General features: G+C 40.9%; 1 protein-coding gene and 1 pseudogene across 1 annotated transcript; both read right to left on the bottom strand.

The window, feature by feature from the left end:
- Positions 1-12,446: 12,446 nt before the first annotated feature.
- Positions 12,447-25,947, bottom strand: LOC117483997 (tripartite motif-containing protein 35-like). Its single transcript, XM_034132400.1, has 2 exons — positions 25,102-25,947; positions 12,447-13,167 (listed from the first exon to the last, which is right to left on the bottom strand). The coding sequence occupies exons 1-2, from the start codon at positions 25,911-25,913 to the stop codon at positions 12,645-12,647; spliced, it is 1,335 nt and encodes a 444-aa protein (XP_033988291.1). The 5' UTR covers positions 25,914-25,947; the 3' UTR covers positions 12,447-12,644.
- LOC117484017 lies at positions 18,433-19,748 on the bottom strand (annotated as a pseudogene).
- Positions 25,948-26,481: the final 534 nt, after the last annotated feature.

Raw genomic sequence — 26,481 nt, 5'->3', positions numbered from 1 at the left:
CTGCCCATTTTGTATTATTTTGTTGTTGACCTACAGAATAGCATAACTAAAACTATGCATGCTACTAAGGTTAGCTTAAACAGCACATTGTACACGTAAAAGCAGTACCCGAATAACTGGAAATCTAACCAAGTTTCCCTATAGAATCAGATCTTTGGTGAGAAAGCGTTATTAGAAACAGGTTATTAAATGGAAGTCCACAAGCATGAACCTAAAAACAGTCACTTAACAATGCCACATTAAAAAGGGAATATCATGTGCATGTAAACACACACAATCACCACAGAAAGGAGAAAATCTGCTTGGGTAAATTATTCGTTTCACTGTGTCTGTCAAAGGAAAAGCAGCCATAGTGTTGTAGACAGTGGAAAAAGCAGCCACACAATGCCATATGTTTGTAATGTTACGCTACACACACAACCCAAACCTAATTACAAACCCTCTTAGACCAGACCTGCTGTTTTATTGGGGTTGGATTAGGTTTTTTGTGTTATTTCTTCCTTTATAATTCTCCTGACACAGCAGGCGACAGATTCATTTGGTCTATAGGCCTGAGTCATTTCCCTCAGCAGTGTGAAACACAGGTCAGGAGAAATGCAGTTCACAGTGGAGGGAATGGTGCTGACCTAAATGAGCACCTTGGTTGCTGATTGGCTAATGGTTACACAAGCCAACACATCGTTATGACATCAAGTGGCCAACATCTGATCAGCTCATTTTCAGACAGGTTTTTATAAAAATGGATCAGGAGAAAAAGAGAGAGAATCTTTGTTCCTGAAACTTTCAGAGTCTCTTTACACAGAGGGGACACATGTTGATGTAGAAGAGACATGAAGAAGAGGGGACACATGTTGATGTAGAAGAGACATGAAGAAGAGGGGACACATGTTGATGTAGAAGAGACATGAAGAAGAGGGGACACATGTTGATGAAGAAGAGACATGAAGAAGAGGGGACACATGTTGATGTAGAAGAGACATGAAGAAGAGGGGACACATGTTGATGTAGAAGAGACATGAAGAAGAGGGGACACATGTTGATGTAGAAGAGACATGAAGAAGAGGGGACACAGGTTGATGTAGAAGAGACATGAAGAAGAGGGGACACATGTTGATGTAGAAGAGACATGAAGAAGAGGGGACACATGTTGATGTAGAAGAGACATGAAGAAGAGGGGACACATGTTGATGTAGAAGAGACATGAAGAAGAGGGGACACATGTTGATGTAGAAGAGACATGAAGAAGAGACATGAAGAAGAGGGGACACATGTTGATGTAGAAGAGACATGAAGAAGAGGGGACACATGTTGATGTAGAAGAGACATGAAGAAGAGGGGACACATGTTGATGTAGAAGAGACATGAAGAAGAGGGGACACAGGTTGATGTAGAAGAGACATGAAGAAGAGGGGACACAGGTTGATGAAGAAGAGACATGAAGAAGAGGGGACACATGTTGATGAAGAAGAGACATGAAGAAGAGGGGACACAGGTTGATGAAGAAGAGACATGAAGAAGAGGGGACACATGTTGATGTAGAAGAGACATGAAGAAGAGGGGACACATGTTGATGTAGAAGAGACATGAAGAAGAGGGGACACATGTTGATGTAGAAGAGACATGAAGAAGAGGGGACACAGGTTGATGTAGAAGAGACATGAAGAAGAGGGGACACAGGTTGATGAAGAAGAGACATGAAGAAGAGGGGACACATGTTGATGAAGAAGAGACATGAAGAAGAGGGGACACAGGTTGATGTAGAAGAGACATGAAGAAGAGGGGACACATGTTGATGTAGAAGAGACATGAAGAAGAGGGGACACATGTTGATGTAGAAGAGACATGAAGAAGAGGGGACACAGGTTGATGAAGAAGAGACATGAAGAAGAGGGGACACATGTTGATGTAGAAGAGACATGAAGAAGAGGGGACACATGTTGATGTAGAAGAGACATGAAGAAGAGGGGACACATGTTGATGTAGAAGAGACATGAAGAAGAGGGGACACAGGTTGATGTAGAAGAGACATGAAGAAGAGGGGACACAGGTTGATGAAGAAGAGACATGAAGAAGAGGGGACACATGTTGATGAAGAAGAGACATGAAGAAGAGGGGACACATGTTGATGTAGAAGAGACATGAAGAAGAGGGGACACATGTTGATGAAGAAGAGACATGAAGAAGAGGGGACACAGGTTGATGTAGAAGAGACATGAAGAAGAGGGGACACATGTTGATGTAGAAGAGACATGAAGAAGAGGGGACACATGTTGATGTAGAAGAGACATGAAGAAGAGGGGACACAGGTTGATGTAGAAGAGACATGAAGAAGAGGGGACACATGTTGATGTAGAAGAGACATGAAGAAGAGGGGACACATGTTGATGTAGAAGAGACATGAAGAAGAGGGGACACATGTTGATGTAGAAGAGACATGAAGAAGAGGGGACACATGTTGATGTAGAAGAGACATGAAGAAGAGGGGACACATGTTGATGTAGAAGTGACATGAAGAAGAGGGGACACATGTTGATGTAGAAGAGACATGAAGAAGAGGGGACACAGGTTGATGAAGAAGAGACATGAAGAAGAGGGGACACATGTTGATGTAGAAGAGACATGAAGAAGAGGGGACACATGTTGATGTAGAAGAGACATGAAGAAGAGGGGACACATGTTGATGTAGAAGAGACATGAAGAAGAGGGGACACAGGTTGATGTAGAAGAGACATGAAGAAGAGGGGACACATGTTGATGTAGAAGAGACATGAAGAAGAGGGGACACAGGTTGATGAAGAAGAGACATGAAGAAGAGGGGACACATGTTGATGTAGAAGAGACATGAAGAAGAGGGGACACATGTTGATGTAGAAGAGACATGAAGAAGAGGGGACACATGTTGATGTAGAAGAGACATGAAGAAGAGGGGACACAGGTTGATGTAGAAGAGACATGAAGAAGAGGGGACACAGGTTGATGAAGAAGAGACATGAAGAAGAGGGGACACATGTTGATGAAGAAGAGACATGAAGAAGAGGGGACACATGTTGATGTAGAAGAGACATGAAGAAGAGGGGACACATGTTGATGAAGAAGAGACATGAAGAAGAGGGGACACAGGTTGATGTAGAAGAGACATGAAGAAGAGGGGACACATGTTGATGTAGAAGAGACATGAAGAAGAGGGGACACATGTTGATGTAGAAGAGACATGAAGAAGAGGGGACACAGGTTGATGTAGAAGAGACATGAAGAAGAGGGGACACATGTTGATGTAGAAGAGACATGAAGAAGAGGGGACACATGTTGATGTAGAAGAGACATGAAGAAGAGGGGACACATGTTGATGTAGAAGAGACATGAAGAAGAGGGGACACATGTTGATGTAGAAGAGACATGAAGAAGAGGGGACACATGTTGATGTAGAAGTGACATGAAGAAGAGGGGACACATGTTGATGTAGAAGAGACATGAAGAAGAGGGGACACATGTTGATGTAGAAGAGACATGAAGAAGAGGGGACACATGTTGATGTAGAAGAGACATGAAGAAGAGGGGACACATGTTGATGTAGAAGAGACATGAAGAAGAGGGGACACATGTTGATGATGAAGAGACATGAAGTGGACTTTGCATAATATGTGACCTTTAAGTCATGTGGTTACTACTGATAACATTAAAGTGCTGAAAAAGCCTTTGAAAGTAAAGAGATGCTGATTGGTTAAAGATGGCGCCCGCTGAAGTGAAGACGTGTCAGCTTTTTCTCATTAAATGTGATTGTTGCTGCTTTAATAATCTGAGTGATATCATTATTAATATTAATGCACAACTCTATTGTAACATACATGTTTTTATATATTCAAGTAGTGCACACATTACTTTATCTACACCAATATATATTTGACTTTACTATATATTATAATTGTATTAAACGTCTTAGCTGAATACTCAATTCTGATTGGTCAAATTGGACGTTTAAGAGGTTGTTAATACTCGATAACACACCGCTGCCAAGAAATCAGTATTTTAGATTGAGATGAAATCCTTTAGAGTTTATAAACGTGTGCATTTGATAATCCACGCTGAACAGCAATGGGTCGTCCTCTCTGTTTAGGCTTCTCCTGGGAAAACTGGGTTTAACATTTACTCCGTTTTTAAATACTTAGAAATCTCTTTAAAACATTTATTTTATTCCCTGTCTGTCAGGGCGTTAATTTAAACCCAGTAACTCTGTATGTTTTATATGATTAAACAAGTTTAAAATGTAAAAATTGCATGTAATAAAACTTTAATTTCAACGATTTAAAATCAATATTGTCTGGACTGGAAATTAAAATGCATTTTATTTTGGATCTGAGAAATGATTCGCTGCTCAAACTTGCAGTTGGATTAAACATATTATTTCTTTATTTTCCCATCATGCACAAATCACAAATGAACAATTGATAACAACATAGTTTCAATAAAACAGAGAAGGTTAAACTATCACCTGACATAAAGGTCTGAATCTGGGTGAGATCATTTCAGATGTAAAGAATATATATCTCTTATTTCCTCTAAAGGAAGCAGTTCAGCATATTTGATGTTACTTGGATTAAAGTGTCAGCTAAATGCACGTGTTTCAATTTAATAAAGGTTGACAGTATGATCAAAAAGCAGATTATCAAACTCAATAATAACAACAAAAACATTAGTGAAACTAAAATAAACACATGTTTAGAATAAAGAGACAGCAGAGTATTTCCCTTTCAAACAGGCATGTCCACGGTCCGTCCTGCATGTTAGATTATTATTTGTCTGACCTGATTCTGACACACCATCGTCTGTTCAATGTTATCTGACTCTCCAGGTATGAATGAAAGAGCGTGTTTTTAGAGTTGTTCACGCCTGCATTAGTGGCTTATATTTAGTTATATAGCCATTTGAATAAAATAAAGATAATTGTGACAATAAGAATTGTGATATAATATTCACATTATCAAATCCGGTCCTCTTTGAAAAAAGTTTGCACACGCCTGCTTTAAGAGATAAACATCATAGATATAATGATCCCGTTCATCTCTACCTGCTCTGCTCCACTGTCACACACACCTTCAGCGGTAATATCTTCACTTCACCCACAGCGTTAAAGTATGGAAACATCTTCTCAGTGAAAGTGTGTGTGAAGGTGTGTATGCCTGTGTTAGTGTCAGGATCAGAGAACGACAACTCTCCTCTGTTCCAGTCCAGATTCACTCTGACCCTCTGGAGCTCCTTCTTCAGGCTGAGAGGAGTGACTGGACCTGATGGTGACCGTGCTGAGTATTCATCTCCAGAGAATAATATTCCCCATGATCCAGACCACATGCTTCTCTTCCTCTGGACAGACTCTGCTGACACACCCAGTGCCCAGAATGTACTGTCTGTAACCTGGACATCCCAGCTGTGAGTCCCTGAGTTAAAGCCCTCAGAGCTCAGGACAGAGAAATCATAATCAAACCTCTCTGGATTATCAGGAAGTTTCTGTCTCTCTCCTCCTCGTCTCACTCTGGTCAGATCTTCAGACAGGACGAGTCCTCTATGAGCAGTGTTTGGGTCCAGGATGAGAGGAGAGTAGGACACCATGTCCTTCATCTTGCTCCAGATGTTGAAGCTGAGGTTGCCCAGGTGTTTGGCCTGGTCTATCAGAGCTCCTGAGGGCAGCTGAGGATCCTCCAGCAGGGGGCGCTGCAGCCTCTCCACTGCAGCCTTGTAGTTGAGCAGGAAGGAGACGTCTCCAGCTCTCAGCTCCTTCTCTGTGGCTCTGACTGTGTGTGAAAGAGCTGCTATCTCTCTGCTCACAGCCTCCATCTTCTCCTCCATCATCCTCCTCTTCTGCTCATCTTCCTCCCTCAGTGCAGCCATCCTGGCCTCCTCTTCCTCTTCTAGAAACTGGTGAAGCTTCTTAAACTGCTCCTTGATCTGCGTCTCTGTGTGTTGAGCCTGGACCTTCATGTGTCCTGCTGTTAGATCAAACTCCACTTTAACTTCTTCAAAGAGCTTCAGTTTCTCCTGAAAGGGCTGCAGAGCTTTCTGGAGCTCCTCCCTGAGATCCTGAACAGCTTCATCCATGGGTCTGAATCTGTGGTTTTGATCTCTCTCCTGTAAGAAGGTCTCACTCAGGTTCTTTAAAGCCAGGTTACAGGGGGGATTTCTTCTTGAAGATTCTGTCTTACAGACTGGACACTCCTTTACTTCTTTCCCCGTCCACCAGGTCTGCAGACAGGCTTTACAGAAGCTGTGGCAGCACGACAGAATGACAGGATCTCTAAAGACGTCCTTACAGACCGGACAGCAGCGATCTTCCTCCAACCTGGAAGCCATGCTGTCTCTGAGTGAAGCTGCAACACAGCAGACAGGAAATGAAGCTCAGCGCAAGTTCTTCTTCTTCTTCTTCTTCTTTTCTTTAATGGCGAATCGCTTCCACTTGGAGCATATATCGCCACCTACTGTTGGTTTATTAAATGTTTATACTAAATCCTTGTCCTCAGACCAGTGCTTTTGAGGAATTTGAAGATCAACTTGTTTGCTTCATTTCTTGATTTACTTTCATATATTGACTTGAAATCCATGTCCTTGATGTTGAGTTGTTCCAGTGCAGTTTTCAGAATGAGTCTTTGTCTGTTATAATCCGGGCAGCTAAAAAATACATGATGTATTGTCTCTGGTTGTTGGCAACCATCACAATTGCCATTTGGATGTTTTCCAATCAGATGCAGTGATGAGTTTAATCCAGAGTGACCCACTTTTATCCTGCTGTTAATGCTCTGTTCTCTTCTACTACTCCCCCAAATGCTTCCCGTTCCTACTTCCCTTTGTATCTGGTATAAATGTCTTCCTTTGGTGTTACTGTCCCATAGTTTTTGCCATTGTTGCTTGATAACAACTTTTGTAACAGATTTGACTTCTGCTCTACTGATGGGTACCATAATATCAATCTGGTTTGCTTTCAAACCACATTTTGCCAGTTGATCCACTACTTCATTCCCTCTAATACCCACATGCGCTGGAACCCACACAAATTGAACAACAATTCCCAGATGAACTAACCTAAACATGATGTGTAAAATTTCATGTAAAATATCCTGTCGACATTCTGAAGAGAAGTTGTTTATACTCTCCAGAGCTGCACTGGAGTCAGAGCAAATGACCACTCGCATTGGCTGTATTTCCTCTACCCACTGAAGTGCTAGTGAGATAGCCATCATCTCTACTGTATATACTGCGATGTGATCACTCGTCCGCTTTCCCACTTTTACTTTTAATTCAGGAACATAAAATGCACAACTAGTTTGACCATTTTCTGGATTTTTGGATCCATCAGTAAATATTTGTATAAACTGCCCATATTGTTCATGTAGAACAGTATTCACATAAGCCTGCACATTGATTTTGTTTTTCATTGAATGTAACCTTTTCAATAAAGATACATCTACTATAGGTTGAGGTAGCAACCATGGTGGAACAGCTGATAACAACACCGTCGGACTAATATTCCATTCTTTAACTTTGAATTCTTTACATAATTCCGAAACACAAACACAAAAACTTTCTTTTTTCATTTTGTTACTTTCCCAACTTGTTTTTACAGTTTGTTTAGTAGGGTGAGTATCTTTATGGCCCTGTAGATTTGCCCAGTAATTAACAATTAACTGTTTTCTCCTCAAAGAAATTGGTATTTCTCCGACCTCTACCTGAAGTGCCGACACTGGTGTAGATCTGACTGCCCCACAGCATATCCTTAGTGCTTGTGCCTGGACTCTATCTAATATTTGAAGAGAAGAGTATGCAGCTGAACCATACACTATTAGTCCGTATTCTATGGCTGATCTAATTAAGGCTGTGTATACGTTCCTCAAAGCAGCTTTATCAGCCCCCCACTTAGTGCCTGCCAAGCACCTCATAACATTTAAAACCTTTTTACATTTATCTACTACTTTATCAATGTGAGTACTCCATGTGACTCTCTCGTCCAACCATATTCCCAGAAATTTAAATGTCTTCACTTTCTTTAGTTCTTGTCCATAAAGTTTTAACCTCCTCACCTATCCTTTTCCTCGTAAAAAATAAAGTTTCAGTTTTTTCCACCGACAATCTAAACCCCCATGTCAGAGACCAGCTTTCAATTTCCGTAATGGCTTCCTGAATCTTACCTACAATATAATTTACATTTCTGCCCCTTTTCCAAATAGCTCCATCATCTGCAAAAAGTGACTTACCGATATCAGATCCTACTTGTGTATATATATCATTTATCATGATAGAAAACAAAAGAGGACTAATTACACTCCCCTGTGGGGTTCCATTTTCAACTTCATGCCTTCGAGAATAAGAATTGCCAACTCGGACTCTGATGGCACGGCCAAACAAAAAATCCATAATCCAATTATATACATTACCTCCCAGACCCATAATGTCCAGTTTTATTAATAATCCTTCCTTCCACATCATATCGTAAGCTTTTTCCACATCAAAGAATACAGCTACAACACACTCCTTATTCGTTTGGGCTTTCCTAACTTCAGATTCCAGGCACAGCAGTGGATCTAAAGTACTCCGCCCTCTTCTAAACCCACTCTGATAAGGAGTCATTAGTTCATTTTTCTCAATGTAGTATGTCAGCCTTTCTGTTATCATTCTTTCCATAACTTTACACAAGTGCGATGTCAGAGCTATAGGTCTATAACTGCCTGGACTAGTTGGATCTTTCCCAGGTTTTCTAATAGGAATAATGACAGACTCTTTCCATATTATTGGCAGCTTCCCTTTCTCCCAAATCTTATTATACATCTCCAACAGCTTTCCTAATGCAAACTCACTTAATTTGGTCAACATTATATAACATACATTATCTTTCCCAGGAGCAGTCATTTTACACTTACTTAATGCTCTTCTCAACTCTTGAATAGAAAAAGGTACATTTACAACACTCTGCGACGAATGTCTTTCTTCATATACATTAGGATGTTCATCTAACACTTCCTGCCTCCTGATCTTACCTTCTTCTGTCAAATTTTCCGAAGAATGAACTTTGACAAAATGTGTTGCTAGAATTTCTGCCTTCTCCATAGCACCAGTGGCAATTTCCCCTCCATGCTCTAACACAGGCAGGTTACTCTGCTGTCTAATTCCCCTCATCTTCTTAATCATTCCCCATACTTTATCTAATGGCGTAGTTCTCCCAATACTTGAACAGAATCCTCTCCAACACTCCCTTTTTGCTCTTTTAACAATTTTCCTTACCTGAGCCTGTGCCTTCTTATATTCTAATAAATTGTGTAATGAATGTGTCTTTCTTAGCTTTCCAAACAGCCTGTTTTTGTTTCGGATTGCATCATTACATTCTTGGTTCCACCACGGTACCATCTTAACACATTTACTAAGTTTACCAGTTTTATTCCCAATAGATTGATTAGCGCTTTTAATTATATTTGAAGTAAATTGCTCATTTATATCATCAATACTTCCTGCCATATCAATCTGATCAAATTCATTATCACACAATTTAGCAAACATCTCCCAATTTGCTTTAGAAAAAGTCCATCTCATGATACCGTCTAGCTCAACCACATTACTTATATCAAACTTGATTATAATCGGAAGATGATCACTCCCAATACTGTTATTTGCCAATACTTCCCAACTGCTACCAGAAGCTAATTCACTTGTTACCAGAGTTAGATCGATCGCAGACTCTGTTCCATCTCTAAAATTGAGTCTTGTACCTTGCCCATTATTTAAACAAACTAATTCATTTGCCTCCATTAAGTCCTCCACCACCTGTCCGTTGTAATCTGTTGATCTCCCTCCCCACATTGTATTATGTGCATTCAAATCACCACACCATATTATTTCATTTCCTTGACAAAGACTGTCTAATTCCTCTATTTTGAGTTTATTACATGGATTATAAAAATTCAGGACACTAATATTCCTTTTATTAATCCAAACTTCTACACCCACTATTTCTAAATCATGACTGTTCTTAAATGTTAGCCTACTATAAGACATTATTTCTCTGATAAAGATTGCACATCCCCCTCCCTGACCATCATTTCTATCTTGTCTTATAGCACTATATCCCCCAATAATGAAGTCCAAATGATTCTTCAGCCATGTTTCTTGAATACAAATAACGTCTGGTTTTTCTTTTAACTGATATATATAGGTCTTGAATTCTTGTCCATTTGCAACATTCCACTGCAGAATGAGAAAAACCATCAATCTATTCACTAATCTGTGAATCATCATTATTGGGGGCTAGCATATCATGTATCATTTCAACCGTTATATCCTTTATCCCCAAAAATTCACCTGCTGCTTCCACTATTGTTTTCAGTCTTGACCTCTTTTTTGTTTGTTGCAAAGCAACATTCACCACTTTTCCAATAAAGGCCACAAATGTGTATTTATTAACAATCAATGCATCCTCTCCTATCACACACTTATGTGAACACTTTGTGGAGCTTTCCTTTGCCTGTGGGAGTTTGGGAAAATCTTTTGAAGAGAATATACTTGCTGCTACTTGGGATTTCCTAGCTATGTTTAGTGATACCTTTTCTGTTGCTTCAGAATATGAGACTTTATTTTGCACTTTGTATCTCTGCACCTCCTTGGCCTTTTTCTGCACTTCGCAGCCCTGATACGCAGCACTATGTTCCCCACCACAGTTACAACATTTCACCTTAGCACCTGCAGCACAACTACCATATTCATGTTCCCCCGCACATGTTGGACACCTGGGCTTATTTGCTTTGCACTTGTCTGCCACATGCCCAAACCTTTGGCATTTAAAGCACCGCAAAGGTTTAGGGATGAATTCTCTTACTGGAAAGCTCATGCAACCGATCATTATCTTCTGTTGAATTGTTTCTTCAAACTGAAGAAGAACAGACAAACTATCCACTATCTTACCCTGATACCTAGTAGGAAGACGCTTAACTACAGACACTTTTCCCCCTTTAATTTCTTTCTTGAGTTCTTCTATGCCGATTTCTATCGGAACTCCACTGATAACTCCAAGTATTTTCCGATTTGCTCCAGGAACATGGCATTTAATCCGAACTTCATTCAGGGTCTTCATTTTCAGTAACTTTTCCTGTTGTTTTGCATTCCTCATTTCAACCAACATCCGTCCTTTGCTCAGAAATCTTGCTTGTTTTATCGATCCAATTTCTTTGTGAATCGCTTTAGTCAGGGCCACTGAATGTAGCTTAGCTGCGGATTGCTCACCAAACTCCACAATCACTTTCCACTCTTCATTCTCAATCCTTTTCTTTACTTTCTTCAATTCATTCTGCGAATCAGATTCACTAAGACTGTCACTTGACATGTCTATCTTCTTTCTTGAAGTCTTTTTCCTTACTTCATTCCATCCTCCATCTCCTTCAGATGCACTTTCCATACCCTCCCCTCCAGGGCTCAAAGACGCCATTCCACCAGCTGCTCAGCGCAAGTTCTTTCAGGAAGACTGGTATATAGCCTACATTCAGTCCGCAGCTGCATATAATCAGCTCATCAAGGGCGTTGTCTATAACCTATTACATTCACCTCATTCTCCAGCAGCCAATCACCGTGCTGCAGCCAAACTTTAAAATGGTTCTCCTCTCTCCTTCAGTCAGCTGTGATTTCAGGTTTTCATGCTGCCGCCATACCCGTTTCAGATCCTCGTAGCAGATATCAAGTCTCGTCCAGCCCTCGCAGCACCATTAAAAAAAAAACAGCGTGGGGCTAAATCGGGTCACCATAAATGCTCTTATGCTCAATAACGTCCATGCGCAGTGCTGAAAAAGCCTTTGAAAGTAAAGAGATGCTGATTGGTTAAAGATGGCGCCCGCTGAAGTGAAGACGTGTCAGCTTTTTCTCATTAAATGTGATTGTTGCTGCTTTAATAATCTGAGTGATATCATTATTAATATTAATGCACAACTCTATTGTAACATACATGTTTTTATATATTCAATTAGTGCACACATTACTTTATCTACACCAATATATATATATTTTACTATATATTATAATTGTATTAAACATCTTAGCTGAATACTCAATTCTGATTGGTCAAATTGGACGTTTAAGAGGTTGTTAATACTCGATAACACACCGCTGCCAAGAAATCAGTATTTTAGATTGAGATGAAATCCTTTAGAGTTTATAAACGTGTGCATTTGATAATCCACGCTGAACAGCAATGGGTCGTCCTCTCTGTTTAGGCTTCTCCTGGGAAAACTGGGTTTAACATTTACTCCGTTTTTAAATACTTAGAAATCTCTTTAAAACATTTATTTTATTCCCTGTCTGTCAGGGAGTTAATTTAAACCCAGTAACTCTGTATGTTTTATATGATTATACAAGTTTAAAATGTAAAAATTGCATGTAATAAAACTTTAATTTCAACGATTTAAAATCAATATTGTCTGGACTGGAAATTAAAATGCATTTGATTTTGGATCTGATAAATGATTCGCTGCTCAAACTTGCAGTTGAATTAAACATATTATTTATTTATTTTCCCATCATGCACAAATCACAAATGAACAATTTATAACAAGGTCCTCTTTGAAAAAAAGTTTGCACACGCCTGCTTTAAGAGATAAACATCATAGATATAATGATCCCGTTGATCTCTACCTGCTCTGCTCCACTGTCACACACACCTTCAGCGGTAATATCTTCACTTCACCCACAGTGTTAAAGTATGGAAACATCTTCTCAGTGAAAGTGTGTGAGAAGGTGTGTATGTGTGTGTTAGTGTCAGGATCAGAGAACGACAACTCTCCTCTGTTCCAGTCCAGATTCACTCTGAGCCTCTGGAGCTCCTGCTGCAGGCTGAGAGGAGTGGATAGATCTGAAGCTGACCATGCTGAGTATTCACCTTCAGAGAATAATATTCCCCATGATCCAGACCACATGCTTCTCTTCCTCTGGACAGACTCTGCCAACACACCCAGTGTCCAGAATGTACTGTCTGTAACCTGGACATCCCAGCTGTGAGTCCCTGAGTTAAAGCCCTCAGAGCCCAGGACAGACCAGTCAGAATCAAACCTCTCTGGATTATCAGGAAGTTTCTGTTCCGCCTCTTCCTCTTCCTCCTCTTCCTCTTCTTCCTCCTCTCCCTCTTCTTCCTCCTCTACTCCTCGTCTCACTCTGGTCAGATCTTCAGACAGGACGAGTCCTCTATGAGCAGTGTTTGGGTCCAGGATGAGAGGAGAGTAGGACACCAAGTCCTTCATCTTGCTCCAGATGTTGAAGCTGAGGTTGCCCAGGTGTTTGGCCTGGTCTATCAGAGCTCCTGAGGGCAGCTGAGGATCCTCCAGCAGGGGGCGCTGCAGCCTCTCCACTGCAGCCTTGTAGTTGAGCAGGAAGGAGACGTCTCCAGCTCTCAGCTCCTTCTCTGTGGCTCTGACTGCGTGTGAAAGAGCTGCTATCTCTCTGCTCACAGCCTCCATCTTCTCCTCCATCATCCTCCTCTTCTGCTCATCTTCCTCCCTCAGTGCAGCCATCCTGGCCTCCTCTTCCTCTTCTAGAAACTGGTGAAGCTTCTTAAACTGCTCCTTGATCTGCATCTCTGTGTGTTGAGCCTGGACCTTCATGTGTCCTGCTGTTTGAACAAACTTCACTTTAACTTCTTCAAAGAGCTTCAGTTTCTCCTGAAAGGGCTGCAGAGCTTTCTGGAGCTCCTCCCTGAGATCCGGAGCAGCTTCATCCATGGGTCTGAATCTGTGGTTTTGATCTCTCTCCTGTAAGAAGGTCTCACTCAGGTTCTTTAAAGCCAGGTTACAGGGGGGATTTCTTCTTGAAGATTCTGTCTTACAGACTGGACACTCCTTTACTTCTTTCCCCGTCCACCAGGTCTGCATACAGGCTTTACAGAAGCTGTGGCAGCAGGACAGGAAGACAGGATCTCTAAAGACTTCCTTACAGACCGGACAGCAGAAATCTTCCTCTAACCTGGAAGCCATGCTGTCTCTGAGTGAAGCTGCAACACAGCAGACAGGAAATGAAGCTCAGCGCAAGTTCTTTCAGGAAGACTGGTATATAGCCTACATTCAGTCCGCAGCTGCATATAATCAGCTCATCAAGGGCGTTGTCAATAACCTATTACGTTCACCTCATTCTCCAGCAGCCAATCACCGTGCTGCAGCCAAACTTTAAAATGGTTCTCCTCTCTCCTGCAGTCAGCTGTGATTTCAGGTTTTCATGCTGCCGCCATACCCGTTTCAGATCCTCGTAGCAGATATCAAGTCTCGTCCAGCCCTCGCAGCACCATTTAAAAAAAAACAGCGTGGGGCTAAACCGGGTCACCGTAAATGCTCTTATGCTCAATAACGTCCATGCGCAGCCAGCGCGGCTCCGGAAAATAATGGGGAAAAGATACTCATCTCTAAGCTTCAGCAACTTCTCAAGAGCGAGAGGAGAAGACCTCCATCGGCAGAAACACAGGTACAGTCCGGCCTCTCGGCATAAGTGAAACAAGCCGATCCGGCATCAGAACGGAGTCGAGGCCTCCTCGATCAGCTGATCCACGAACACGGAAGTCGCATTACGCACAAGCCAACTACGAGCAGGCCCTCTACGCCTCATTCAGTCCCTCCCGGGAAAATTCAACCAGCAGATACGTTACGTTTATCCGTTTTCACTGTAACGTTTAGGCATGATCGCCTCAGTTTCTCATCAGATCGTGTCTTGCCACCCCTTCATGGTTGGGACCATTCCGGATAAATACAAGTAGCCTACAGACATGATTAAGTCTTGCTGTACCTCGTTAACAACTACCGTATCTCTGATAGAGGCGCATCGTCTCTCTGATTCCCTCTCTATATGGTAAAGGGCTCTAAAAGCGTCCCCTCCTCTCTCTTAGGTTATGAATAAATAGATAATATGGATAAAATAGATATAATGGATAAAATAGATCAAATGAATAAAATAAGATAATAATAATATATTTAAAAACGAATTAATATAAAAGGAAGTATGCACAGGTTCTCCTTCATACTTCATGCATATAACTGGTGGTGGTGCAAACCGTGCTCTTGCTTTATATGATCATACGATCCCTCTTCTGGTTCTTTAATATGTCTCAGTGCGCAGTTTTCCGTCAAGCACATAAGGATAGATGCAATATAACAACTCGGGTCAATATGGTCTCACAGTGCACGCTCACAGCATGAGTCACTCACTCTGCGTGCGTTTTAATCATCTGCAGAATACCTTCTTTGCATCACATTATTCATTAATCAGCACGTCTTCGAACGGTTTAATCTAATCGTAGCGATGGCGAGATGAAGCCTTATGAAGCTTTACAGCAATTGGGCTGCAAAAGGATCTCATGAGGCTTCATTTGAACACTAACCCCCTGCTGGTCAACGTGTGTAAAACAGGCAGATATATCTCAACAGCGTGATCTTTTGTACTAAGTTCCCAATGAGTTAAGCCTAGAATAACCCTTGACAATGAACACAAAATCATATTCACATGTGTATCATATCGCACGCATTTATTCGTCCATTTATTACTTCTTTTATTTATTCATTGCCTTATTTATTCATCGCCTTATTATTTATTTATGTATTAATGTTGGTATTCATACATTCATTTATGCATTTATTTAGTCATACATAGGCTACGGCATGTTCCTTCCACTTTACGTGAGGGTCTGAGCTCTACAGGAGGGGTAACATGAGCGTTTTAAAACGTGTAGTGTCAGTGGTTCAACCGGTGTGGTAGTGTCCGGCAGTGGCTCAGTCAGTAGGGGCTTGGACTGGGAGCTGTAGGGTCGCCGGTTCAAGTCCCCGACCAGACCTAAAAAAAAATGTGGAGTGTGGACTGCTACTTGGAGAGGTCCCAGTTCACCTCCTGCCCTGCCGTGGTGCCCTTGAGCAAGGCACCGGATACCCCCCTTCCCCCCTCACTCCCATTGCTCCCCGGGCGCTGTACAATAGCTGCCCACTGCTCCTAGTGCTAGACTCCTGGTACTAGGATGGGTTAAAAGCAGAGGCCAAATTTCACTGTGTGCTGTGTGCTCTGCATGTGTGACCATTAAAGAGGGTTTCATCCCTCCCCAATTCAATTCATTCTAATTCAACAGATCTGAGCACTATCTGAAGCAGTCACGTGGCGTCGACGGACAGCGAGGCTTCTTCGTCATCGATGACGTCACTGGCCTAAAACGATACAAGCCTTGATACACACTTCACTGGATTACTCGATAACGTCCGTGTGTGGTGTGTGTGGTGTGTGTGGTGTTGTGTGGGTGTGGTGGTGTGTGTGTGTGTGTGGGGTGTGTGTGTGTGTGTGTGTGTGTGTGTGTGGTGTGTGTGTGTGTGCGCTACTTCCGGTCCATGGGACCTTATTTCGGAAAAATAATGCATTGAAGTCAATGGAGAGAGAAAACTTATCTTTCGATCCCGTTTGAATTGTGCCATGAATTACACATATGATGTTTGTCAATCTTAAAAAATCATTCCATGTCAAAAAGTCAGTTTGTCGTAAAACTGTTGAAATATAAGACTATGAAAAATACGCAACTAGAAAGACTACAAATCCCAGAGTCGCGTAAGTGATGTCACAATTGTTTTCCTCCACCCCATTCACACCAACGGTGTAAGAGATAGCTAAGATCAGCGCCATATAGATAGAATCTATCTATATGGCGCTGGCTAAGATAACTTTAACAAGATGCCTGTGTGCTTAGTACCAGGTTGTTCATACCAGCAATGGGTCTTGCTCGTTCTTTCGCTTCCCGTCTGATGAAAGGACTAGGAGTGTCTGGATCAAGCTAGCTAGTAGCTAGCACGTTAGTTAGCATTACAGCCTTGTCATTTGTATTAGCCTTAACATGAAGTAACATTAAGTAACCCAAAATGTTAAACAGTAAGAGTAGTAGTCATATTTCGTGAACCTTTGAAGAGTACTGTCACACCGGTGTGTGATCATTCTATAATACACAATGTAAGCCCGGGGGAGAAATGCTAACGCTAACGCTAGCGATCTTCTCTACTTCATGCTATCTGCACAAATGGTTGACATTAAACATTAAAAAGACCAGGCAGTTCAGAGAGAATCAAAGGAAGGCAGGCAGGCAGCTTTGCATGACTTTCTTCAGGACGTGTTTCATTGTGGTGATAGTGAGGGTAGTCAATCGTTTTGTTGACAGTAGTGACGGCCATCTTGGTGACGTGTGTTGTTCTGAGAGACCAGAGATGTAGTTCATTGAGCGTTTCACACAAACAAATGTGTTACTTCACAGTTTTACGACACATTTTTTTTTTTTTGACTTGCAAAATTATCTTTTAAATTGACAAACATCATATGTGTAATTCGTGGCACAATTCAAACGGGATCGAAAGATAATCTTTCTCTCTCCATTGACTTCAATACATAATTTTTCCGAAATAAGGTCCCATGGAGGTCCACCGGAAGGGGAGGGACTTCGCCACTCTATAACACTGACTGTGTCCGGGAGCTGTGCCAAAAGAGCATCAAACTGTTCAGCTGTGACCGACCTTTAGCTTTGGCTGCACACTCGTATACCAAGCTATACACTCAAAAATAAATAAACAGATAACAAAACAATCATTGCTTTTAGGTATTTACTTGTTTTTGTAGTGGAAGAATTGATAAACCAGTTGAAAACCACTATAATACTATTTGTTACCATTGAGCAATTCAGCATAAACACGTTTCTCTCAAACCGTACATGTTAATTTGTGATATTGTTGGACCAGGGGTTATTTTGTATAGATGTTGTGCCGTGTCCCCTCACATTTCACTGTACCATTGATCATTCTCACTATATGGCTGAGTCAATACCAGGCTGTTTGCTCATTAACGCCTCTATCTGCAGAGATCTTAATTCAGTCTACTCAGCACTCTGCAGATCAGCAGTGTGGAGAAAACTAGGTGACATCTCTGAGATAATTCACTGTTTTCAGATTGTATTGACTGTTTGTGTAGATGCAGCACACGGACACTATAGACACTGAGATCGGGCTGGAAAAAAGAATGGATCCCAAGCTAGTGATAAGATCAGTAGGAATAAACAGAGGGCAGAAGGACATGTTCTTTAAGACAACAGCGGAGATTTTGGAGGTACAACTGGAGTCATTTCGCAACATAAAAGTTGCTTATTGGATCAAATTAGAGGATTTAGGAAGTCTAATAACAGAAAGGACTTTTTTTAATAATAAGCACAGTTATGCTCAGACCAAACTGTTGAACCAACATTATCTTAGGTTGAGTCTTCTGTCATTAGTTTAGTATGTGTGTATTTAGATGTGTACACGTGTGTCTTCAAAGGTTGAAAATTATCAACAAGGTGCATGCAATATACTGTAAGCTTTTTTTTTTTTTTTTTTTAAAGCAATTTATAATAACAAAAGGTTGAGATGACCTGTGTTTTTTTTTTATCCTTCCTGGGTCAACAGGTTGGGTTTACCCGGTCAATTTGTCTCATTCCAGTTTTCATTATCCTCCATCGTCTTCCTGTCAGTCTGGCACTTATTGAGGCAGTCTTCACACAGGACGCTCTCCTTCACCAGGTAGAGCTTCTCCGTATTATTGGACTGATTGGATTTATCCTCGGTGACGATGGGGTTCCTGTCCAGGTTGACCCGCTCCAGTTTGTCCATCCGGAGATGCAGAAGGGGACGCGGGTGAACTTGTTGTCGGAGAGGCCGATGTGCCGCAGCTCCTGCAGGGCGGAGATGGAGGAGGGCAGGTCGTTCAGCTGGTTCATCCCCAGGCTGAGAGTCAGAAGCTTCTTCAGGAGACCCATGGCACTGGGGAGGCTGGACAGACGGTTGTTACACAGGTTCAGGACCAGAAGTTCTGGAGACGGCCGACAGACGCAGGGAGCTCCTCCAGCTGAAGTCAGAGCAATAACACATTCTGTATTACATCCAATTAAACTTGTATCAGTTACAGCTATTTCCTGGGCTTTGTGATCTACTTTTTCTGTTCTTTTATGTTGTAACATAAACATTTCTACCAAAAATGTTGTGACTAAAAAAGAAGACACCATGGCATCTAATCAGACACCTATCCATTTCAAAAAGTTATTCAGTTTCTCATTAAACACTGTAACATGGACAGGTCACGCAACAACACATAGACATTGGATTACTCTATAAATAACAAAATACTATCAAACCGCCCAAAAACCTCACATGTTTGTCCTTTTTAAAATTAAATAAAATGCTCTATAAATCAGGCTTTGAATGAAATAAAAATATCCTTATGTAAATCAAAATGGAAAGTTTGGTATGTAAATGATTCTAAAGTGGAGATTTCTGGCTCACAGTATTAAAAAAGGCGAATTTAGAGAAACCAGTCTTATGTACAGGTATGGTAAAAGTCCATACATTTGCACACCACTGCAGGGATAACAAATATACGCATGAAACTTCCCCTTTTGATATCTTACATTAAGACTATTATTTTAAGTTTTCTGAAATGTTTTGTGAATTGTCGCACTCACATAGTTGCTGTGCAGATCCAGAAGGCGGAGGCTGATGAAATAATCGATGAAGTCCGGGATCTTTCTGATCAGGTTCCTGCTCAGGTCCACTTCTTCCACCTCACAGCTTCGGGAGGCACTTCGGCATCACAGAAACCTCCTTAAACTCAGATCCAGACGACGTTTGCCATCCAGAGTCAACTGAAGACACTCTTTGGCCACTTTCAGGGTGATGGTTGACTTTTAGCTGCTTTGCCTTTTTCCCTTTGGCCATCGTGCTGCAGGAGACCAGGGAAGAGATGCAGTCTGTACAGGATGCACTCTGACAGAGGAGTTGACATTGTGAGAGCGATAAAGTTACGCACACAGTTCAGTCACCTGAAACTGAAGACAGAGTTTTACCTTTCCTCTTAAATATCCTCAACACCATCACCTATTGTTCCATGACAAAGCATTAACAGAGGTGTTGTAATCTAGAGTATTTACAATAAGTAATGAGTGTTAGGAGAGATACTACATTATTCAACAGGTCCATTTAAGAGTTTGGGCTATTTTGCTTACATAACATGTCCAAGAAATATCCTAAACATACTTTTAGGTACTTACTACACTAGCTTTGACTACTTGAGTCTGTATTTCTCTAATTTCACACAAGAGTTAGCATTGGAATATCATACATTTCCTGATCAAATTTTTTTGACCATATTTCGGAATTACGGACAGAAAAAAAGACATATGCATTATTCATTTGACTCCAATATGTCAACAAAACATTTAAACCTGGATTTAGAACAATTTTCACATTTCTCTTCTGGGAATGTATGCAAATTGGCACACATTTAATAAGTGGATGCTTAATAGATAATTTAAAAGAAAAAAAAAATTCAGAAAACTTAATATTCTAATAAATGTCTTGAAAAGTAATAAAAAAATATCTTTTTAGAATAAATACAGAGAAAAAATGTTCAGAATAAGTCAAACGGTCAGGTGTATTTTTTACACATATTACTGCATAAGAAACTCTTTGATTACTTACTAGCATTAAAGGCGACTGCTTCCTTAGATCCAGCACATTGAAAACAGGAAAAAGACAAAGGGACTCCGGAAACACGATTTCTCTTGACCTCCCTGTTTATCTTTATCCAGACTTAAAATGACACTCGCATCAAGGTGCCATTAGGAGATGTGTTCATCAAAACTAGATAGATTGTTGAAGTCAGAGGAGGAGAAAGCTGACATGTGTTCAGTGTTGTGTCGGACACACACACTTTGCCGGACATGGGATTGTTTCCTTCTGTTCCCAGGCAACTGAGGTTTTAAGGCTTTGAGCAGCTTCAGCAGGACTCTTTGTTTGTGTCTGTGTTTGGAAGACATTTTAAAACATCATGGTAACTGTCTCCAGGATTATTCTCTTTCAATGTAAACCACATATGAAGGTGTGTCCATGTTGATCTCTGATTTCAAGGGAAATAAAGGGTTGGTTTTGTAAAAAAAAAAGTGAGACATGATCTTGATCTAGTCGAGCTACAGAATAATAATCGGCAACTATATTGAGAATGGATTAATTGTTTAAGTAAATGCAGTTTTAGCCTCTAATATATGTAGGTTTACTGTATTTCTCTCTCTTATTTCAATTTAAAGTGAATATTGGTGTTTTTTTGGGACTAATAACAAGACCTTTAAAGATATGACATGTTGTATACCAAATGTATAAATCATTGAATCTAGAAAAATCCAAAACTCCCAAATAAGGACATTTATGGATAACTAATGTGAGTTTTTTTTATTCAGGTCAAGACGATAAAATAAGAAAAAAGTTTACACACACACACACACACGCACGTCTGCCAGCTTTGAGTCTAACGTATCACATACTGTAGTCTCACTTCAGACATTACTCATTTGCCTAAATTTAGCCTGATGCATTCACCTGAAATGAATGCCGTACAGTACGTCTTACCTTCCAGTAGATGGTGCTGTATTTGTACAAGTTGCAGTATCATGTCACTACCTTTAAATCAGTAAACTTTCCAGTCAGATATCCCTAAACTTTGCCAGGTGAAGCATCTCTTTAGTTAGATCACTAAATGTTAATAAGGAGAATTTGAATATGGATGTTTGCCATGTAAACCAGTACTATATGTTATATAACCAGCCCCTGGTCATGGTCCAATAAAGTGTTCTTCAGATTACTGACAGACTGACACCGTGACATGTCACAGGTGTAAATACTGAGATAATTTACACAAGCTGGGTGCTCATGTTAACAGATTTAGGATCAGATAAAGCCTTCCCCATAAAAACAAGTCTGCCCATTTTGTATTATTTTGTTGTTGACCTACAGAATAGCATAACTAAAACTATGCATGCTACTAAGGTTAGCTTAAACAGCACATTGTACACGTAAAAGCAGTACCCGAATAACTGGAAATCTAACCAAGTTTCCCTATATAATCAGATTTTTGGTGAGAAAGCGTTATTAGAAACAGGTTATTAAATGGAAGTCCACAAGCATGAACCTAAAAACAGTCACTTAACAATGCCACATTAAAAAGGGAATATCATGTGCATGTAAACACACCCAATCACCACAGAAAGGAGAACATCTGCTTGGGTAAATTATTCGTTTCACTGTGTCTGTCAAAGGAAAAGCATCCATAGTGTTGTAGACAGTGGAAAAAGCAGCCACACAATGCCATATGTTTTGTAATGTTACGCTACACACACAACCCAAACCTAATTACAAACCCTCTTAGACCAGACCTGCTGTTTTATTGGGGTTGGATTAGGTTTTTTGTGTTATTTCTTCCTTTATAATTCTCCTGACACAGCAGGCGACAGATTCATTTGGTCTATAGGCCTGAGTCATTTCCCTCAGCAGTGTGAAACACAGGTCAGGAGAAATGCAGTTCACAGTGGAGGGAATGGTGCTGACCTAAATGAGCACCTTGGTTGCTGATTGGCTAATGGTTACACAAGCCAACACATCGTTATGACATCAAGTGGCCAAAATCTGATCAGCTCATTTTCAGACAGGTTTTTATATAAATGGATCAGGACAAAAAGAGAGAGAATCTTTGTTCCTGAAACTTTCAGAGTCTCTTTACACAGAGGGGACACATGTTGATGAAGAGGAGACATGAAGAAGAGGGGACACATGTTGATGAAGAGGAGACATGAAGAAGAGGGGACACATGTTGATGTAGAAGAGACATGAAGAAGAGGGGACACAGGTTGATGTAGAAGAGACATGAAGAAGAGGGGACACATGTTGATGTAGAAGAGACATGAAGAGAGGGGACACATGTTGATGTAGAAGAGACATGAAGAAGAGGGGACACATGTTGATGTAGAAGAGACATGAAGAAGAGGGGACACAGGTTGATGTAGAAGAGACATGAAGAAGAGGGGACACATGTTGATGTAGAAGAGACATGAAGAAGAGGGGACACATGTTGATGTAGAAGAGACATGAAGAAGAGGGGACACATGTTGATGTAGAAGAGACATGAAGAAGAGGGGACACATGTTGATGTAGAAGAGACATGAAGAAGAGGGGACACATGTTGATGTAGAAGAGACATGAAGAAGAGGGGACACATGTTGATGTAGAAGAGACATGAAGAAGAGGGGACACATGTTGATGTAGAAGAGACATGAAGAAGAGGGGACACATGTTGATGTAGAAGAGACATGAAGAAGAGGGGACACATGTTGATGATGAAGAGACATGAAGTGGACTTTGCATAATATGTGACCTTTAAGTCATGTGGTTACTACTGATAACATTAAAGTGCTGAAAAAGCCTTTGAAAGTAAAGAGATGCTGATTGGTTAAAGATGGCGCCCGCTGAAGTGAAGACGTGTCAGCTTTTTCTCATTAAATGTGATTGTTGCTGCTTTAATAATCTGAGTGATATCATTATTAATATTAATGCACAACTCTATTGTAACATACATGTTTTTATATATTCAAGTAGTGCACACATTACTTTATCTACACCAATAATATTTTACTATATATTATAATTGTATTAAACGTCTTAGCTGAATACTCAATTCTGATTGGTCAAATTGGACGTTGAAGAGGTTGTTAATACTCGATAACACACCGCTGCCAAGAAATCAGTATTTTAGATTGAGATGAAATCCTTTAGAGTTTATAAACGTGTGCATTTGATAATCCACGCTGAACAGCAATGGGTCGTCCTCTCTGTTTAGGCTTCTCCTGGGAAAACTGGGTTTAACATTTACTCCGTTTTTAAATACTTAGAAATCTCTTTAAAACATTTATTTTATTCCCTGTCTGTCAGGGCGTTAATTTAAACCAAGTAACTCTGTATGTTTTATATGATTATACAAGTTTAAAATGTAAAAATTGCATGTAATAAAACTTTAATTTCAACGATTTAAAATCAATATTGTCTGGACTGGAAATTAAAATGCATTTTATTTTGGATCTGAGAAATGATTCGCTGCTCAAACTTGCAGTTGAATTAAACATATTATTTCTTTATTTTCCCATCATGCACAAATCACAAATGAACAATTGATAACAACATAGTTTCAATAAAACAGAGAAGGTTAAACTATCACCTGACATAAAGGTCTGAATCTGGGTGAGATCATTTCAGATGTAAAGAATATATATCTCTTATTTCCTCTAAAGGAAGCAGTTCAGCATATTTGATGTTACTTGGATTAAAGTGTCAGCTAAATGCACGTGTTTCAATTTAATAAAGGTTGACAGTATGATCAAAAAGCAGATTATCAAACTCAATAACAAAAACATTAGTGAAACTAAAATAAACACATGTTTAGAATAAAGAGACAGCAGAGTATTTCCCTTTAAACAGGCATGTCCACGGTCCGTCCTGCATGTATGTTATTATTTGTCTGACCTGATTCTGACACACCATCGTCTGTTCAATGTTATCTGACTCTCCAGGTATGAATGAAAGAGCGTGTTTTTAGAGTTGTTCACGCCTGCATTAGTGGCTTATATTTAGTTATATAGCCATTTGAATAAAATAAAGATAATTGTGACAATAAGAATTGTGATATAATATTCACATTATCAAATCCGGTCCTCTTTGAAAAAAGTTTGCACACGCCTGCTTTAAGAGATAAACATCATAGATATAATGATCCCGTTCATCTCTACCTGCTCTGCTCCACTGTCACACACACCTTCAGCGGTAATATCTTCACTTCACCCACAGCGTTAAAGTATGGAAACATCTTCTCAGTGAAAGTGTGTGAGAAGGTGTGTATGCCTGTGTTAGTGTCAGGATCAGAGAACGACAACTCTCCTCTGTTCCAGTCCAGATTCACTCTGACCCTCTGGAGCTCCTTCTTCAGGCTGAGAGGAGTGACTGGACCTGATGGTGACCGTGCTGAGTATTCATCTCCAGAGAATAATATTCCCCATGATCCAGACCACATGCTTCTCTTCCTCTGGACAGACTCTGCTGACACACCCAGTGCCCAGAATGTACTGTCTGTAACCTGGACATCCCAGCTGTGAGTCCCTGAGTTAAAGCCCTCAGAGCTCAGGACAGAGAAATCATAATCAAACCTCTCTGGATTATCAGGAAGTTTCTGTCTCTCTCCTCTCGTCTCACTCTGGTCAGATCTTCAGACAGGACGAGTCCTCTATGAGCAGTGTTTGGGTCCAGGATGAGAGGAGAGTAGGACACCATGTCCTTCATCTTGCTCCAGATGTTGAAGCTGAGGTTGCCCAGGTGTGTGGCCTGGTCTATCAGAGCTCCTGAGGGCAGCTGAGGATCCTCCAGCAGGGGGCGCTGCAGCCTCTCCACTGCAGCCTTGTAGTTGAGCAGGAAGGAGACGTCTCCAGCTCTCAGCTCCTTCTCTGTGGCTCTGACTGTGTGTGAAAGAGCTGCTATCTCTCTGCTCACAGCCTCCATCTTCTCCTCCATCATCCTCCTCTTCTGCTCATCTTCCTCCCTCAGTGCAGCCATCCTGGCCTCCTCTTCCTCTTCTAGAAACTGGTGAAGCTTCTTAAACTGCTCCTTGATCTGCGTCTCTGTGTGTTGAGCCTGGACCTTCATGTGTCCTGCTGTTAGATCAAACTCCACTTTAACTTCTTCAAAGAGCTTCAGTTTCTCCTGAAAGGGCTGCAGAGCTTTCTGGAGCTCCTCCCTGAGATCCTGAACAGCTTCATCCATGGGTCTGAATCTGTGGTTTTGATCTCTCTCCTGTAAGAAGGTCTCACTCAGGTTCTTTAAAGCCAGGTTACAGGGGGGATTTCTTCTTGAAGATTCTGTTTTACAGACTGGACACTCCTGTACTTCTTTCCCCGTCCACCAGGTCTGCAGACAGGCTTTACAGAAGCTGTGGCAGCAGGGCAGGAAGACAGGATCTCTAAAGACGTCCTTACAGACCGGACAGCAGAGATCTTCCTCCAACCTGGAAGCCATGCTGTCTCTGAGTGAAGCTGCAACACAGCAGACAGGAAATGAAGCTCAGCGCAAGTTCTTCTTCTTCTTCTTCTTCTTTTCTTTAATGGCGAATCGCTTCCACTTGGAGCATATATCGCCACCTACTGTTGGTTTATTAAATGTTTATACTAAATCCTTGTCCTCAGACCAGTGCTTTTGAGGAATTTGAAGATCAACTTGTTTGCTTCATTTCTTGATTTACTTTCATATATTGACTTGAAATCCATGTCCTTGATGTTGAGTTGTTCCAGTGCAGTTTTCAGAATGAGTCTTTGTCTGTTATAATCCGGGCAGCTAAAAAATACATGATGTATTGTCTCTGGTTGTTGGCAACCATCACAATTGCCATTTGGATGTTTTCCAATCAGATGCAGTGATGAGTTTAATCCAGAGTGACCCACTTTTATCCTGCTGTTAATGCTCTGTTCTCTTCTACTACTCCCCCAAGTGCTTCCCGTTCCTACTTCCCTTTGTATCTGGTATAAATGTCTTCCTTTGGTGTTACTGTCCCATAGTTTTTGCCATTGTTGCTTGATAACAACTTTTG

Source organism: Trematomus bernacchii, unplaced genomic scaffold (genome assembly GCF_902827165.1).
Source record: "Trematomus bernacchii unplaced genomic scaffold, fTreBer1.1, whole genome shotgun sequence".
NCBI classification, from domain to species: domain Eukaryota; kingdom Metazoa; phylum Chordata; class Actinopteri; order Perciformes; family Nototheniidae; genus Trematomus; species Trematomus bernacchii.
This window is presented reverse-complemented; position numbering and strand designations above follow the sequence as displayed.

Excerpts from the sequence above, each read along its gene's own strand:
- LOC117483997 (XM_034132400.1), bottom strand. The coding sequence starts at position 25,913 with ATGGCTTCCAGGTTGGAGGAAGATCTCTGCTGTCCGGTCTGTAAGGAC. Across the intron at positions 13,168-25,101 it reads GTCCTGTCTGAAGATCTGAC|CAGAGTGAGACGAGGAGTAG; the intron begins CAGAGTGAGACG and ends TGAAGATCTGAC.